The sequence below is a fragment of the Lepidochelys kempii genome, chromosome 5, assembly GCF_965140285.1.
Source record: "Lepidochelys kempii isolate rLepKem1 chromosome 5, rLepKem1.hap1, whole genome shotgun sequence".
Taxonomy (NCBI): domain Eukaryota; kingdom Metazoa; phylum Chordata; order Testudines; family Cheloniidae; genus Lepidochelys; species Lepidochelys kempii.
The window spans coordinates 131,650,084-131,669,528 of NC_136384.1; the positions used below are offsets into that span (position 1 = coordinate 131,650,084).

At 44.1% G+C, this 19,445-nt stretch overlaps 1 protein-coding gene across 10 annotated transcripts in view; it reads right to left on the reverse strand.

Annotated features, from left to right (window-relative positions):
- The window catches only part of NRG1 (neuregulin 1), a 703,230-nt gene that overhangs the window by 197,138 nt on the left and 486,647 nt on the right, over window positions 1-19,445 (reverse strand). For all 10 annotated transcript variants that reach the window (XM_073345927.1, XM_073345922.1, XM_073345924.1 and 7 more), the window contains one exon: window positions 90-267. In XM_073345927.1, coding sequence (XP_073202028.1) covers window positions 90-267 — 178 coding nt within the window. The remainder of the gene's footprint in view (window positions 1-89; window positions 268-19,445) is intronic.

Genomic DNA, 19,445 nt, shown 5'->3' on the forward strand with positions numbered 1-19,445 from the left:
ATGCTGAGATCATTAATACTCCCAGTGCTTGGGGAATAATTCCACTTTCTCCCCCCAGCCCAGCTTGCAAGATGTATCACTGTACTTACTTTTGTTTTTTGGAGATCTTGACATTTTCCGGTTTGTTTTTTTTGGTTATTTCTTTTCCATTCTTTAGCCATTTGAATCTGAGAGCGGGGTATTCGGAATTGGCTTCACACCTGAGCACTAGCTTCTGACCCACAGCGGACTCCTGGTTTTTCAGCTCCTTCAATTTGGGAGGCACAGCTAAAGAGAGAAAAGAAAGCACTGGTGATTAGGCTGCTTTCAAAAGAGAAAACCATGCTAATTGAAGTAGACCTAGGCAAGCCAGAACATTTACAGACAGAACCTGACTAAACGATTTCTAAACCAAAAAATCTCTCATTTGCATGAATTATACTTAAAATATATGAAAAAGAGAAGATATGAATTGGTTATATTGGTGTGTTTACCCTAGAAGGAAACAAGACTTCTTTGACTTCCCAGACACAAGACATCACAACCTATGCAGAACTAAAATGATGCTCCTATAGTCAATACAGAGATGCAGCCAATGAATACTGGGATCTGCAGTTGAGTAATGATCTATGTGGCAGGCCAGGCCTCTTGAAGCAAGACTTCATGCTGGGATCTGTAGGGTATGTCTACATTGTACACTGAGCCCAGATCTGTGGGACCTGGGCTTGGTGTTTCCAAGCCTGTGCTTGAGCATCCATACTGCATTGTAAACCTGGGTTTACAGTTACTGGACCCGTGTCTCACAGAGATGCCAATATGTCCATACTGCTCTATGCAGACCTTCTGTCTCCAATTTGTGGCTTGAGCTGCATCCACACTGCAAAAGGATAGGGCTTGAATCTGAGTCATGCAAGATTTAGGCTCTGATCCACTCCCCTAACAGGGACCTAGGACTTGGGTCCTGAGTGCTTGCTGACCCAAGTCAAACTGATGGAGCCCAAGCTTCCCTTCCATCCACACACCAAACCTGAGTCAGAGCCCTGGTTTGGGTATGTCTACACTGCAATAAAAGACCAGTGGCATGGCCGTGACTGGCCTTGGTCAGCTGACTTGGGTTCGTGGGGGGTTGGGCTGCAGGGCTGTAAAATTGCAATGTGGACATTTGAGCTCAGGCTGGAGCCCGGGCTCTGAGACCCACCCCTGTCGCGTGGTCCCGAACTCCAGGCTTCAGCCCAAACCCAGACATCTACACTGCAGTTTGATATAGTCCCGCAGCCAGAGCCCTGCGAGCCAGAGTCAGCTGTCCTGGGCTCTGAGGCTCAGTGCCACGGGTTTTTTAATTGCATACCCATCATCTCCATGGGCCATACTGAAGGCAATAGAATAAGTAGTGTAAAACATGTTATTTATTTGGCTATCAGACACTGCCTATCCAAAGGCTCCAGGTACCTCTGATATGACAGACAGCTTAAAGAACAAATATAAGCATAGCAGCTTCCCAAACCACCGCGGGGAGAAGACACTCACTCCAGACGATAATTCCAACCCACATTACACTGAGCTCAACCTAAACTAGCCCCTTCTTTCCCAAGGCCATAGAAAAGAGGCAGGCTTTGAAGCATACTTTGGGGATCAGCAGATTAGGGCCATATTGGATTGAGGGAGTGGGCCTGAATTCCAGAGTCCAAGGTCAGGTCTACACTAAAATGTTAAGTTGACCCAGCTACGTCACTCGGGGATGTGAAAAATCCACACCCCTGAGCAATGCCATTAAACCAACCGAACCCCCAGGGTAGACAGCATTAAGTCAATGGAATAATTCTTCTGCCTTTTTAGTTTCTGAACACTGAATTTCCCCCTATCCTCCAAAAAAAGTGGTTTAAAACAAACAAAAAAGCCCAGGTTATGGAAGAACTGAATTGTTTTGGGGAACATTTTTGAAAAATAATAATAATTTTACAATCTCCCACAAAAATCATCAGCATTTTTCACCAGCTCCATTAGTGACATGCATGCTGACAAACGTGCCATTGAGTTTTGTGGATCGGAGATCAGGTTGTCTGTGAAATGGGGAAGGTGAAATTTGCACATCAATATTGTCAATAATGGAGCAGGTGAGCCGCAAAAGGTAAAAATATTTACATAACCTTCCTTAACCAGTTATCTGAATACTCATAAAACATGTCCCTGTTATATAGTCCGTATAACGGTTATATTAAGCAGGGGAGCAACATCAACTATAGGGTACCAGGTTTTTGTATTGGTTGAACTGTCAAGCTCAGTAAGAAATAAGAGCTAATGTTTTGGATCTTATTTTAATTCAACAGTTTCTGCACAAAATGGCTTGCAGAACTTTTTCCCATCAGAGCTGTCAATGGAAACCAGTGTTAAATGAATATGCTCCTGTAGCGGGATGGTCACCTGCTCCCGGCCCAAAGGGGTTAAAAGCCAGCCCTGGGAGAGGGCCGGGGCTGGGAGCCTTAGGCTGGGCTGATTGGGAGGCAGCCTCAGCTGTGGCCATGCCCCAAACAGGCTCGGCTGGCCCTATGAAGGGGCTGCTGGAATGAAGCTCAGGAGACGCTCTCTAGCTCTGAGAGGGAGGGACCTGGCTGCAGGGACCTAAGCAGAGTACCTGGATTGGAGCAGGGCTGGGGAGGGGCCTGAGGAGCTGGGGAGCTCCAGCCAGGAAAGCCCCAGGCTGCGGCCTAGTATTAGGCCCAACCGGTACTGGGGTGGCAGGGAACAGCCCAAGGTTAGGCAGAGGCAGCAGGTCCAAACCCAACCTTGCCTGGGATGAGTGGCTCATCCTGCAGTCTGCCGCAGGGCGCGGGGCTAGCTGGTGACTGGCAGGAGCCTACGACTGAAGCGAGGGAGGGGTAGGGGCTGGTGGTTCCCCGGGGAGGAAGTGAGGGGTTACTGCCCTGCAAGTGAGGGGTTACTGCCAAGGGGCAGCACCCTGGCATACAAGGGGCACCGGGTCTGGGAGGGACATGGGGGCCCGGCGTAAGCGGGACACCGGCCTGCAGAGGGCGCTCCAAGGCTGGAAGTAGAGCTAATTCCCAGGACACCAGCAGGAGGCGCCGCAGGGGTGAGTCCCGCACGCTTACAGCTCCACTCTTCCCATAACTCAGGAGTTACCAGGAAACATAAAAGTAGATGCAACTAATTCATGGTCACTCATTGTCTACAGGCCCTCCACAGAAAGCGGTACGATTTGCACTCAGATATGACGGAAAAAGGAGTGTCTTTTTTCATTTCCAGTATGTTTGTTTGTGTTTCCCTTCATCCATGCTTTTGCAAAGTTAACCATATACCTGTCAGACATATGACAATGAACTTACTGATAAATTACAGCATAGAACGCTTTACACTTTGACATTTAGTAGAAATGCAGCTACACAGATTATAACTGCAGCGGTCCTTCACTCCAGACCTGCTTTTGGTGCAGTCTCTGTGGGACATGCATTGGTTTGGAAGGAAAGTGACTTTTAGAGATACTAGTATCTTTAATGCTTATCTTTTACTGTCCATTGCTTTAATAGCCCCTTAAAAGCTTGAAAATATTATTTATTTCTCTGTTAGTTTTGGCCCATTTCCATTCGGTAAGCACTGATTACTTCCCTGGCTTTATCTCTAGGGAGTTCATGCCAGCATGACTGCGCTTCATTTGTTCCTGTGTATGCCAACCAGCATCACGGATGTGACCAGCAAACATTTGCCAAATGGTAAGGATGAAGTTTGCTGTTACAGGGCTAGAGCACGTGAGCCCAAGACCTTAAACCTCTTCTCTCGGTAATACAAAATAGTGCTTATTAAACAATTGTTGGTGGCAGAATGATTTGTACAACATACATATTTAACACTGAGAAGTATAGCCCTCCAATGGTTAAGGCGGATCAAACTTTGGACAGAGCTCTTCCAGGGATTTCAGTATCGCAACAGAAGTGGTTGTACACATGACACCAGTAGAAAAATGACAACAAGGCCACACATTTAAAAAAAAAAAAGAGAGAACCGTTTAAAAGTAACAATGGGAAAATCCCCAACGAAGCAACGCCCATATTAAGGTGCACTGGGGTATACTTTACAAGCATTCTTTGGCTGAGAAACTCATTGAAATACTAGGGGGTCTCATGTTTTAAACATTAAATTAGACACACAGAAAGGCATCCATATTTAACCCTGAGCCTTCCACACTCCCCACTAAGGATCACTCTCTACCATCTGCAGACCTCCACTGACATGACAAACTTCACACCTCCCCCACCCCCCGAAAGCAACACAGGATATCATGATGAGAGAGAGAAAACACTGTGAGAAGTCTCGACAAGTAGAGCCAAAAGGCCCTTGTGTCAGCAAAAGACCCAGCACTGCTAATGGGCTCGGAGAAAATTTAGTAGGCTGCAGAAGACGAGATATTAAACCTTCGCTTATTAACGCGGACTGACTATTGGGTTTTTTGTTAATTTTTCTCTCTGGGGGGCGCTGTTACTTTTGAAAGTCTCAGTGTATAATATTAAGGACAAGGAACAAACTTTTCTACATTTACTCTGCAAAGCCATGTTGATAATATAAAACCTGAGGTAATCTGTCATTACTGGACTTCGGAGAGTTTGGGAGCATGGCGTTCTCATCACCTTCAATGTTTGATTGTTTAGTTAATCTGCATGGAGCCTCAACACACTGAACAAATTAAACAGCAAATCTGCAAAATATCATCCCGCAGCAGCACACTTGCAGCTGAAATTCCATGGAGTCTTTCTAGAAGAGTACAAAACCTTTTAAGAGGGTGAACACAGGAACGTATTAGACACGCTTGCCATCACACATGTGTATTATTTGGTGTGAAAAATTGTGATTGACAGTTATGTTAATAAATGGAAGCCACAGGAGTAACCTCTATCGGTTCTTCGGGCTGCTGGTGTGCAAAGACCACAGCTTACCATGCTGACCAATATTGTCTCATTGTTTCCTTGTACTCCCCTGTCTGTATTCATCTGTTGTCTCTTGTCTTACATTGTGAGCAACTTGGGACATGGTGCGTGGTTTTTTTGTTCTGTGTTTGTACAGGACCTAGCAAATGGGGTTCATGATTCGGGCTCCCAGGCAATTCAATAATACACATAATACAAAATAACTTATGCTCAAGGAAAGAGAGACAGTCACTTAAGTCAAAAAGAAAAAGAGTACTTGTGGCACCTTAGAGACGAACAAATTTATTTGAGCAGAAGCTTTCGTGAGCTACAGCTCACTTCATCAGATGCATTCGATGAAGTGAGCTGTAGCTCACGAAAGCTTAAGCACAAATAAATTTGTTAGTCTCTAAGGTGCCACAAGTCCTCCTTTTCTTTTTGCGGATTCAGACTAACACGGTTGCTACTCTGAAACCTGTCACTTAAGACAGAATACATCTACTTCCCAAATCCCCTCCGTGCCACATCCACCTTGCTGACAAGATTACAACCAAGCTCCAGTTTATAAACTCCAGACCAGATTTTCCAAAGTGCTCCTACAATGCCCAAAGGGAGGTGCAGGGGGCTGGGCACTTTTTAAAAGCTGGCCACTCTATTTCAAGGTATTGAGGCTCCATGCAGATTATCTACACAACCAAACACTGAGAGTGATGATAGGACATAATCCTGTGTTGCCAAACCCTCCAGAGTACAGAAATTACTACATAGGCACTGAGCTCTTTGGAAAATCTGGCCCTATATGTTTCAGATTCTGTGACTTAATATTACTGTGCACTGTCATTTGCAAAGACGAACAAAAAGGAAACAGGCAAACCAGTAAGTAGTTATTAGACCTGAGCTGTCTAGCAGTCTAGGTACCAAAACCAAGAAACCAACAGAAGTCAGCCCGCCCAACCTTGGCACTGTAAACAGGAGATAAGCACGGGACAAGTACAACTAAGAGTCTCCGAGTGCCATGCTTCTTAGTGAAGCCACGAGGACATTTCTGCAAAAGTTTGAGCTGTAGATGCACCATCACTAGCATTTCAGCTGAAACTTTCAAAGCAGTGCTGCCACCCTGCAGTCTCAAGAGCTCTCATTAAACAGCTTCGTTTATTTTTTGGTGAAATTTTCAACTCGAATATGTGGCATGTCACCCAACCGGCACAGATGTTTACCTAGAAAAGTGGAGCTGCTCTTTGAACTTGGATTAGTGCCTCCTTCCTATTCTTTCCTTTATAAGTACAGTAATCCCCTCCGAAAGCAGTCATTGAAGTTGTAGCTCTTTCCTTGAAATGACTTTCGGAGAGCTATTATTAATCATCTTGTCTAAAGCATGGAGATAGAGTCAATTAACATTTCCCCAGAAGCTGGTGCAAGATGGTGTCACAATGAGGAACTAGAAAGTGAAAGCAGAGCATTAATCCGAGCATCTATGTTCACTCTCTGAAAACAATAATAAAGCAAAAACTAAAAACGCTGCATACATGGGGAAAGCCTGTTCCTCTCTGTTACAGTGTGTAAAGGGAGAGTAACCCTGCCAAAGTCCTGGGACGATGTTCAGGCCAAACCTGTGTGGCTGAAGGCAGAATCAGGCTCATCATGAAAAAGCTGGGTAGCCTCGACAAGGTAACGCAGCCACACAGAGCATCAGCTTGTAAGCTTAGTCACCAGATTTCTGCACTGCAAGGCAAGAGAATGCTGTCGAGAGAGCAAGCTGAATTCAGAGGTAATGAAAATGAGGGAGGGAGGGAAAGAGGCAGAGTGCCTAACCTACAGATTATAATTTAATTAACTTGCTGCTGATCATTTCTGCAGAAACATTCAGCTTACCCCTTCACCCCAATCTCATCAGCTACCAAATGCCTCCGCTGACTCCTACCCAGTTGCCAAAATTTCCTGCTTCCCCGATCAACTTTCATGATGCTGTTACACATTGTCAATACAAAAATCTGACCCAGCAGGCTGAAAACATGGGGACAGCATAAAATAAATGCAGTTAATATCAAAATAAACAATCCAGGGGCTATTATTCACATTTAAGTACATAAAAAGCGCTTAAGGCTGATGTTGCAAACCTAGTAGCCTCCTAAATCCATATTTAAATATTTAAATAAAAATGGCCTGATGCTGAGCAGCCACAATTCTACTAAAAAACAATGAGGAGTCCTTGGGGCACCTTAGAGACTAACACATGTATCTGGGCATAAGCTTTCATGGGCTACAACCCACTTCATCGGATGCATGGAGTGAAAAATACAGCACATGAAAAGATAGGGGTTGTCTTATCAAGTGGGGGGGGGTCAGTGCTAACGAGGCCAATTCAATTAGGGTAGATGTGGCCCATTCCCAACAGTTGACAAGAAGGTGTGAGTATCAACCGAGGGAAAATTACTTTTTGTAGTGACCCAGCCACTCCCAGTCTTTATTCGGGCCTAATTTGATGGTGTCAAGTTTGCAAATTGATTCCAGTTCTGCAGTTTCTCGCTGAAGTCTCAACACTCTCTTGTCAACTGTTGGGAATGGGCCCTGTGTTCTGATAGAACCTACATTAACAACTCTGTGTCCACATGACAATCATGGGGTCTGACTGCCACTTGTGTAGATATGTCTGAGCTAGCTTTAATCCAGGTACCACAGCACTGAAACAGCTAAATAGAAGCCAGCTACATAGCTACATGAATTTCAGTCATACCCCATGAACGCAGTCGTCCTTTGATTTACGCTGTCCCACCCATCTGGAATTCTTACCCACCAACCCAGTCAATGACTCACTTCCTTTCCTTAACATTTTCAGTAAAACTATCCTTCTTTCTCTTGCCTACTCTGTTGTGCTGATTCTCAAGCATTTTATGACACTGTGTATTAAGTACACTATATAGCAAAAAGATGCAAAATGCACTGGCTGGTTAGTAAATTACACAACATGGGTTTACCTTAATAGGACTCACTCCTATAACACTCAACCCTTGATTATCCCTGTGCGGGAGCAGTGCTGACAGAGCGGTGCCATCCTGCCTCAATCTTTTGAGTGCACAAAGGCGCCATGCCTTAGGACAATGAATGACACCATAAATCATAGTGCTATTGCCAGCAGTTTTCTTTAGGTGCCTGTTCAACACATCTGCCTAATTAAACTTGTCATGGCCGCAGCTGGGCCTCGTTCCAGTGAGATCTACACAACAATGCATGGAACAGGCTGCCATTTCTGTTCTGCAGAAGCAATGCACTGAATTAAAATGGCATCATTCATCATTAAACAGAGAATGTAAGCAAGTTTCACGGGGCACTAAAATACTTCTGCTGTCCTAAGAAGCAACTTTGGAGGGCATATTGCCATCCGTGGCAAGTTTACCTATATTACATACCTTGTTAGGTATGTTCTGACTGTAAAATGAATGCCAGTGCTTGGGCTGTCAACTCTTACATCTCCTTGCCTGTCTACAGTGCTGGAAGGTCTGGGTGAAACTCAACCCTCTGTGGAAGGACATCCCATGGACTACAACAACCTCTTCGATCCCACTTAAGTCTTGCCTAGATTTTGCCCTGGGCCACTGCAAAGCAGTGAGCATCACTCTACATGACTACACAGCATATGTGTTTCAGGGGGAGCAGCGTCGATGCTAAGGCCTCCTTGGGTTTGCAACAGGAATTTGAAATGTAACAGAGGATAGCTGTCGGGTCAGAGAGCACCCTTTGGCTGTCCTCATGGAAATCCATCCATCGGCCAAGTTACATGTTCAGAAATCACCATTTGATCAGCATAATGCTCCAGAGAGTTTGCCATCAGCTCACTGCCTCAAACTGGGAGCATTCTGCCTGCCTCACTAAGCCCCCCGTCACATGTCCCATGTGCACCAAGTATGCCCCCCAGTGTCTCTCTACCGAAACAGAGAACCACAGCCACAAGCTGTGGGGACAGGGGAGTCTTTTCTTCCCTGGTAACGTTCCCTCCCAGCAATTCCTGCCCTACATCTGGAGAAATAAAAATGAAAAAATGTCTCTCCTTTCGCAGGCTTGGGAACTATGGGTACAGGGAATGCTGTACGCCCCCAGGTTTTACCCAGGGTCCTGGTTGCCGGCCCCGCACCCGGGGTCCCAGCTGCTGTCCCTGCACCCGGCCCTTGCCTCGGCCCCCTTACCCCATCTGCATTCCCCACCTCTCGGAGCCACAGCCCTGCTCCCAGCCCCAGCTCTAAGGGGTGGCAGGGGGTGCAGACAGGGGTAAGGGGGGGCACAGCTCCCCCACTCTAAAAACTGTTCATAATTCTGGCATTTTCTAACTTTTGAATGCTTGACTTTGCAACCTCAACAACATTCTTTAACATATTTTTGTATGTAATGATATTGTATATCATGTAACAAGGTACTACTAACTATGTACTAATGACATGGAAAAGTATGTTGGAGCAGGGAACAGTGAAGTGGCAAAATCTGCAGTTGGCACAAAATTATCTAGATCGGTCAAATAACCAAAGGATTGTGAGGCACTTCAGAGGGACCTAACACAGCCAGGTGAATGAGTAAGCAGGATGGTAGATGAAATTCAATGCAAGGTAATACACGCTGGAAGAAATAACCTGAACTATTTATATACCCCATTGAGAGTGCTAAATTAACTGTAACCACTCAGAAAAAAGAATTGAGACATGATTTTCAAAAACAGGAGCCAAAAGTTAGGCTCCTAAATCCATATTTAGGCACCAAAAATACGTGGCCTGATTGTCCAGGTGATTTTTTTTTGGTAACACACAACCTGTGGAATTCACTGCTGCAAGATATTACTCAACCTTCCCTGTGGATGCACTTTGATGTGGTGGGAAAGCTTGTGTGCTCCAATAACCCTGAAAGCTATGCCAGCAAGACCTATAACTTCTGGTAAGGTCAGCCAAGCTGGACAGATCAAAGGAGAGGGACCAGTTGGGGGTTGAGCAATTAGCCAACAATCTCTCCTTATAAAAAGAGGGATCTTATAGCAACACAAGATAGCCTTGTTTGAGCCCTAAGTGACATTGGCAAAGATTCAGATTCAGAAGATATTACTGAAGCAAGTAGCTTAGTAGGATATTCAGAAGAGTTTTGTCATTAATATAATTTTTTATTATTTGTATTGCGAAAGTGCCTAGGAGCCTCACTCACGGACCAGGATTCCAGTTTGCTAAGCATGAGGGACACAGAACAAAAAGACGGACCCTGCACCAATCTCAATAATATTCACAAGTCCATAAGACAGGACAGAAATGTTTACAAGATACCAACCCTCATCCTTCAAGACATAAGCCAACCACTAGGTACCTGCAAATGGGAAGAGATATCTCTTCTGCAGAATACCTGGGGATTACAGTGGATGAGAAGCTGGATATGGGTCATCAGTATGTCTTTGTTGCCAAGAAGGCTAACGGCATATTGGGCTGCATTAGTAGGAGTATTGCCAGCAGATCGAGGGACGTGATTATTCCCCTCTATTAGGCACTGGTGAGGCCTCATCTGGAACATTGCGTCCAGTTTTGGGCCCCCCACTACAGAAAGGATGTGGACAAATTGGAGAGAGTCCACAACAAAAATGATTAGGGGGCTGGGGCACATGATTTATGAGGAGAGGCTGAGGGAACTGGGCTTATTTAGTCTGCAGAAGAGAAGAGTGAGAGGGGACTTGATAGCACCCTTCAACGACCTGAATGGGGGGTTCCAAAGAGGATGGAGCTCGGCTGTTCTCAGTTGTGGCAGATGACAGAACAAGGAGTAGATGACAGTCTCAAGTTGCAGTGCGGGAGGTCTAGGTTGGATATTAGGAGAAACTATTTCACTAGGAGGGTGGTGAAGCACTGGAATGGGTTACCTAGGGAGGTGGTGGAATCTCTCTCCTTAGAGGTTTTTAAGGCCCAGCTTGACAAAGCCCTGGCTGGGCTTATTTAGTGGGGTTGGTCCTGCTTTGAGCAGGGGGTTGGACTAGATGACCTCCTGAGGTCCCTTCCAACCCTGATATTCTATGATCTCCTTAAGGCATGTTATTGTAGGGTTGCCCACTGTGCAGGTGTTATCTCTTCCTTTGGAGCATCTGGTAGTGGCTAATATCAGAGAGGTAAGATAACACACTAGATGGACCATTGGTCTGTTCTGGTATGTCAGTTCTTATGTTTCTAATCAAAATAATTAATAATAATGACGTCAGAATGATAGCCCAATAGACTCTGTGCATGTTCAAAACACAATTTAAATATTTTAATGAGGACAGTCTGAGCAGTGGACTACCTCAGTGGGTTATATAATATTTTCCAAAAATAATCACTTATCTCCATTAAGGTATTGGCGTGTAAGGAAAGAAAAACTGAACTGATTTTGGAAGATTTCTGATTTCTTTTTCCATTAGCAGAACTGAGGTTAAAAAGTACAAACCTTTGGAGAAAACAAGATTAATTTAAGCATCAAAAGCATAAAGTTGCTGTTAGAGTATAGGTGGTATAAAATATTCACAGCGACATGAAGAACTTTAAAGCTTTTAAGTCATTGATTTGCTAATGCAGAAGGCAATTCTTAAACTATGGATTTGGGCTCCTAGTTCAATGGAGTCTAATGTGTGATATTTTTGTGACGGGATCCCCAGGGGGCAGCCTGGGACCATGGGACTGCTATGCTCCCTAAACTCTCCTGTCTGGCTGTGTCTCACAACACTTTGCTAGTGACAAGCAGAAAACCCTTTCAGGAGCTGTGATCACTCAGCACACCCAGCTAGTTTGCATGAATGCTGCCAGAGCCACTCATGAATCACACAGAGAAAGGCACCAGGCAAATCCCCCCAGCTCCCAGCCTTGTACCTTAGGAAGACAAGCAGTGCAAGTTTATTAATTGGTTCACCACTTCATCAATGGAAAACGGACATACACCAGTCTTTACAAACATGAGCAGATTTACCACACACGTCAGGCAAACTCACTGGTAAAGATAGCAGTAAAACAAATGTATTGACCACAAAAGATAGATTTTAAGTGACAGGCAAAAAGTCAGAGTTAGCTACCAAAAGAAACAAAATATAAGCACGCAGTCTAAACTATCAACACTATTAGACTGGGCAACAACTAGATTAAGCAGTTTTTCTCACCCCACTGGATACTGCAGTTCATAGTACACAGATTTCACCCTTGAAACCTGGGCCAGTCCTTTCTGTTGGAGTCTTCAGTCATCTGAGTGTCTTTGTTGCTTGCAGCGTAGGTGGGGGCAGGAGAAAGGCCAAGCATGGGCCTGCTCTGTTCTGTTTTATACCCTCAGTCCATGTGCTTGGGGAACACACAAGTCCAGGCATGTCTGGGGGCATTGCTGAGTCCTTAGGCAAGGTTGAGAAATTCCCCTGGTGTGGCCTCATGCAGGTGAGTCATTGAATTGTAGCTCCCTTGCTGGACATGACTGTTGGTTGTTTGACACCCCACCTGGGTGTTGGTTACTCTCTTTGCTGTTGTCTCTGGGGAGCTAATAATATCTGGCTGATTCCCCAATTTACAGCATATTTTAATGACAACCATACAACACAATCTCATAACTTAATATGCACTAAAGATATACATATTTATATAGAACAATGACTTTCAGCTGATCAAAACCTTTTCCCCGATACCTCACATGGCCTGCTTTATATGCAAGATCACAATTATATATAAATGAGGAAAATGGGGGTCACAGGATGCTCCCGCAATTCCTTTTCTGGGATTCATCATAGTCTATATTCACTACCTTATATGCCTAATACTGTACTTCCCATGCTACATTATTATTCAAGACTTGATTTTTTTTTGAAGGGTCACCCTCCAAAATCTATAACCTGGGATCAAGTGTACAGCTAAAGGGTTCAGAACTTCAATATAGTCTCTGTTTCACTAGAAGAGGCACATAGAGATGGTTTATGCAAAACAGAAATGGTCACTTTTAGGCAAAAGCTCCAAAAATGATAAGTGGCAAAATTGAAAGTCTTTCTACAAGACATGCTCTGAGTCTAGACCAACCACAGTTATTGGGGTAGGTGATGGAAACACTAGGTCAAAACTATAGCCTGTGTTATGCACAAAATGACTTACACATAGAAAGGGACATAAAAGGCAACAAGCAGTGGTTCTTTAAATACATTAGGAGCAAGAGAAAGACGAAGGAAGGAGTAGATCCTCTACTAAGCGGGAATGACAGCTAATAATTGATAACATCAAGACGGCTGAGGTGTTTAATGCTTATTTTGTTTCAGTCTTCACTAAAAAGGTTTAACTAGAACGGGGAAGGAATGCAAGCCAAAATACGGAAAGAAAAGGTTAAAGAATATTTAGATAAGTTAGATGTATTCAAATCAGCAGGGCCTGATGGAACTCATCCTAGGGTACTTAAGAAACTAACTGAAGCAATCTTGGAACCATTAGCAACCATTATCTTTCAGAAATCCTGGAGGACGGGTGAAGTCCCAGGGGACAGGAGAAGGGCAAACACAGTACCTATCTTTAAAAGGGGGAACAAAGAAGACCTAGGGAATTATTGACCAGTCAGCCTAACTTCGATACCTGGAAAGATACTGGAACAAATTATTAAACAATCAGTTTGTAACCACCTAGAGGATAATAGGGTTATAAAGGAATAGCCAGCATGGATTTGTCAAAAACAAGTCATGCCAAACCAACCTAATTTCATTCTTTGACAGAGTTACTGACCTAGTGGATAGTGGGAAGCAGAAGACATGAGATAACTTGATTTTAGTAAGGTTTTTGGCACAGTCCCACACGATATTTTCATAAGCAAACTATGGAAATGAAGTCTAGCTGAAATTACTAAAGGGTGGGTGCAGAAATGGCTGAAAGACTGTACCCAAAGAGAAGTTATCAATAGTTTGCTGTCAAACTGGGAGGGTGTATCTAGTGGGGTCATGCAGGGGTCAGTCTTGGGTCCAATACTAGTCAATATTTTCATTAATGACTTGGATAATGGAGTGGAGAGTAGGTTTATAAAATTTCCCAAATGACACCAAGCTGGGAGGAGTTGAAAGCACTTTGGAGGACAGGATTAGAATTCCAAACAAACTTAACAAATTGGAGAATTGGTCTGAAATCAACAAGATGAAATTCAATAAAGACAAGCGCAAAGTACTTCACTTAGGAAGGAAAAATCAAATGTACCACTACAAAATGTGGAACCACTGGGTAGGGGCTAATACTGCTGAAAAGGATTTGGTGGTTTTAATGGATCACAAATGGAATAAAAGTCAATAATGTGATGCAGTTGGAAAAAAGGCTAATACAATCCCGGCATGTATTAACAGGTGTTGTATGTAAGACTTGGGAGGTAATTGTCCCACTCTATTTGGCACTGGTGAGGCCTCGGCTGGAATACTGGGTGCCACACTTTAGGAATTCTGGTCAATTCTGGGTGCCACACTTTAGGAAAGAGGTGGGCAAATTGGAGAGAGTCTAGAGAGAGCAACAAAAGTGATAAAAAGTTTAGAATACCTGACCTATGAGGAAAGGCTAGAAAAACTGGGCACCTTTAGTCTTGAGAAAAGAAGAGTTGGGGGGGGGAGACTGATAAGTCTTCAAGTATGTTAACGGATGTTATAAAAAGGACAAAGATCAATTGTTTTCGGTGTCCACTGAAGGTAGGACAAGAAGCAATGGACTTAATCTGTAGCAAGGGAGATTTAGCTTATAAGGGGAAAGGGCCATTACGCTCTGGAATAGGCTTCGAAGGGCGGTTGTGGAATCCCCGTCATGGGAGGGTTTTAAGAACAGATTGGACAAACATCTGTCAGCGATGGTCTAGGTTTACTTGGTCCTGCCTCAGTGCAGGGGGCTGGACTTGATGACTTCTTGAGGTCACTTCCAGCCCTACATGTCTGTGATTCTATGCATAGGTTGAACTAGATGATCCTAATGGCCCCTTCTGGCCTTAAAAAATGAATCTGTGAAAAATAATATAATTGGAGTTAAATACAAAATAATAATAATAATGAGTAATTATATAACACAGCAACATCACACTCAGAAGCCCAAACAGACCAGGACAAGACCAAAACAAATGGCGAGAACTGGTGATGCCATATGCTCCTGAGGGTCCAGGAGGATACAGAAAGAAAAAACAATAAGTATCAAACCACTGTAAAAGCATGACCATCTATCTCAGTCACTGTGCAAGAGGTATGTTTTGGAATGATTCTGTTCTAAGTTGATGATGTTTTCATTCAGCTGAGGGCACATACGGCATGTTTACACCGCAGCTGAGAATGTGCCTCCCAGCCTGGCTCAACAGACCCGTAATACCTTTATTCAAGCTAGAGCTCTAAAAATAGCAGTGTGGACCTTGCAGTTTTGCGGGAGGTTAGCAGCTAGTCACCAGAGTCAGCTGCCCGCTGGCTTTCTTCCAGCTACAATGCAGACATACCCATATATATGTTCTGCAATTTCTCAAAAATATCATGTTTTGGAAGACACAGAGCAGATCCCTGCAGGGCCCCACTCAATATACCCTTCCAGCTTGACTGTAAAATATTGATAACTACTTTGAGTATGGTTTTCTACCCATCTTATAATAGGTTCACCAAGGCTTCTAGTTTGTTTATAAGAAGGTCATGTGAGACAGCATCAAAAGCCTTATTAACTCTATGTCTACACTATGGACTTTACAGTGGCACAGTTATACTGCTGCAAGGTCTCCTGTGTACCTGCTCTATGCTGGCGGGAAAGCACTTTCCTGACGGCATAATTAAACCCCTCCCGATGAGGGATGGTAGCTATACCGATGGGAGATGCTCTCCCACCAACATAACACTGTCCACCCTGCTGCTTTTGTCAGTGAAACATATGTCCATCCGGAAGGTGTTTTCTGCCTTTTCTGAAACAGTGCCACTAGAATTTAATGGGAGGAAAGTCTCATTTTGTTCTCCACCCTTGCTGGGCTCAAAATGGCTGAAGGTATTTTGCTTGAACTTTGGGGGGCAGGATGCGGGAGGGGGAATTCGACTCCAAACAGAAACTGAGCATCAAAAAATTAACCTTAAAATGTGTGAAAACAGGGGGTTGGGACGTAAATTGCTTTGTAACCATAACTACAGCAGGCATGACCTAGCACACACGTCATGTATACTATGATACAGCATAAAGGGAGCACAGAGCACTGCCATGTGACAAACCCAATCTCAGGCAGGATTTAAGAGAGTTATTTCCCCATTGCGATAAAAAATGAGCCCATTATTAAGACAGTATAATGTGTTCGGGCAAGAAACTATTGACTTGTCTCTTAAAGCTGGCACGCTGCTCTCATGATCCTGCAACAACAGCAGCAACTGTGTTTAAGAAAGGAAATGAGAACAAAACGGGCTAACCAAAAGTTGGTATGGTGACAAGATGCTTATAAACATAATGGAGAGGCAGTTCTCTACTAGGGTAGCACAACCCCTCTTCCAGATGTCCAGAAGTGACGAGTACCCTGCCCTTCCCACATTGCTAAGGAAGGAAGGCCTGATTTGGAAGAGTTTGAGAACCACGGCAATAGGCAAATTAGACCCATGGTAGTGAACACTGCAAACAGCTGGAAGAAGAAGGTAAAGCAGTAAAAAAACAAAGAGAGGGGACATTAGGGTGACCAGATAGCAACTGTGAAAAACCAGGACAGCGGGTGGGGGGTAATAGGCGCTTATATAAGAAAAAGTCCCCAAAATTGGGACTGTCCCTGTAAAAACAGGACATCTGGTCACCCTAGGGAACATTCACAAGAAAAACCATAGGCCATTTTTTAATGATCTGTGAGAAAATCTAATATCCTAGGTCCCCCTGCTGGTTGTATGGGGAATTCTTAGGTAGTAACTGTCCAAAGAGGTCACCATCATTGCTCAGGGAAATGCAAAAAACAGACACAAAAAATGTCCTGTAGAATATGGACAAACTCCTTCACTCAGCTTTGCCTTACTCTGAATCTCTGCCCGTCTGTAGGGAGAGATAATAAAACAACCTGACAGGAGATAATAATGAAAAAAATCAAAATGATTAAATTGATCCCCCACTCTATTTCTGCCTTTTATTCGTGTTTTATTTCTTCTAGCAGGAACTTAAAACACATTTCAGAAGTTATTAGTTCCATTCACACAGTTCTCTGCAAAGTGTTTTATCTCATCAGCTTTATGAATATCCAATATCTTTATAGTACATAAGTACACCAATGATTAAATAAAACTAATTTCGAAGTATTTTTTTGCTGGAATCTCTGAAAGAGCAAATTGGCTATTCATCAGGGAACAAGAAGAATGTACAGTCCTTAATAAACTTGCACAGAGATGGGTACAAATGGCCAATGGCTGTTCCCATGAGATGACTGTGAAGTGAGTTGTGAGAGGGGAAGTCTCGATCTAACTGGACAGTTACACAGAACATAAAAACCATCTACAATAATCATCCAACTTGACACTATCCAGCATCTCAGTTGGCAGCCTTGGCAGAGTTGCCAAGGCTGGAATGGGTACACAGATTGGCACTGGATTTGACACCTAGGACTCTACAATTCTGTGCCAAGTGCTGCAGATGAGCTTTGTGACCAGCTCCTCTTCCTTCTCCACCAATCCTTGAGGAGCAGGAATGTTGCAAAGATTTTTAAAGTTCTTATAAGGGGTGCTAACATGACAGCACTGATAAACAGATTTCTCTTCCACTCACACCTTCCTCTGTGTATCCTCATCCCACTCCTGCCCTGGAGGGTTAAAACTGGAGGATTCCTCTTGGTGAAGGCAGTTTTTGTGATGTGCACACCTGCCCACTGCCCAGGGGACTGAGACCACCAATTTTAGTCATCACATGGTAACATCTTCCAATCACTTCCAGCCTAGCCTAACTTAGAATTAGTAATTTAGAGGTGACAGACAGCCTCCCCGTCTTTACCAAACTCTTGAGTCATCCCAGCTGTATGGAACAAAGTTTAAATGCCCACAACAAACATGGTTACTTATGTTACTTCTGCGTTACTCCTCTTCCCTCTGTTCAGAGACACTAACGGGAAACTCCTAGACTTTGATTTGATCTAAACATTTATTAGACTTAAGAGCTCACACAATGGTGCTATGGCTCTGCTGGGGCCAATGACATACTCCAAGGGTCATGGCTCCAAATTCTAAAACCATTAGCCTGGGGGAATGAAACTGTGTTTTCCATGCACCTGTGACTTCCTTACATCTCTTGTGTGCTGTTTCTCCATCCCACACCATTACACAAAACCTGTTACTGCAGTTCCCAGTTTCTGAAGCACGCGGTCTGAATTCTCACATGAGAACTGCGTTTGTGTTCTCATGAAGTCAAATGGAACCGCTGATTTGGAGGAAATGTCGCTGTTACAATACAGAATCAAAGATTTATGTTTTAAACAGGCAGCAGCTAATATCAAGAGGGAATAGATATATTACAAATAAGGAATTTCCAAGCAGCTAATAACCTTTCCCTACCCACCATATCCTAGGATACATTTTAAGGTTTAAGCATAACATATACATTGAAAATAGCAGAAACATCTGGGGTTTATTATAACACCACTTTGCTAGTCCAGGGCATTGTACTAATCCCTGCAGGCCGATGCTCACCCTTGACCTGCCAAACACGATTACCGCAGTCAAGCAACTTCCCCATGCTCCACAGCTGCTCTCCTTCCCCCACTCCCGTCAACAGACGTTAGAGCTACTATCCTATAGCAACCAATCAAGAACTTTGGTTGCCATGGTCACAGCATGGAGCTAAAAGATAGGATCACAAGGATGATCAGTGGAGTCATTTTGCCAGCAATGCTGGGGGCAGGCGAAAGACACACAGAGCCCCATAGTGCTACTAGAGTCTTGTCTCCCCATCAAAGAGCCCCACAGTGTAAATCCCCTCCTTCTCCCTTATGCCCCCAGTCCTCATGTGGCTCTACACACCTCCAGTGATTCTTCCTTCCAAATCCCAGTCACTCCTTCCTCTCTGGACAGAGTCCTCCCTTCGCCCTTAAGCATTGCTCATGCCCAGCAGGAGTGAGAGCAGCTCCTAGTGTCAAGAGGTTGCAATGTAGCTGCCTTCTCCAGATGAGCCCAGCTGGCAGGAGAGTTCAGGTGAGCATTGCCGTGTAAAGCAGCTACAGAAACCTCCCTCTGATCCCCACTCAGCAGCCTGCCCCAGCCAAATGAAAGATGGGGTGGGGGCAAAGTTGGGATGTTCACATTCAAGCTATGACCAGATTTACCCCTGCTTACTTTATGGGAACTGAGGCAGTCCCCCTCCATTCTGAATATTCCCACTCCCAAACAGGTATTTGGGCGAACTGTTCTAGCAATATTACATCGTCACTGTCCTTCAGCTTTCCCTCCTAGATTAAAGTGCATTGATTAAGTGCTATCTTCATTTTGGTGGTGGACCACTTGAACCTTTGCTGGTTACAGTATTCTGTCCAATTTGTCCTGCAGGATAATTTGGAGAAGTGAATTTCTAAAAATAAGCCTGAAGTGTCTTGCTTTTCAAAAGTTCCATTTCTCAATAGCTTGGCAAA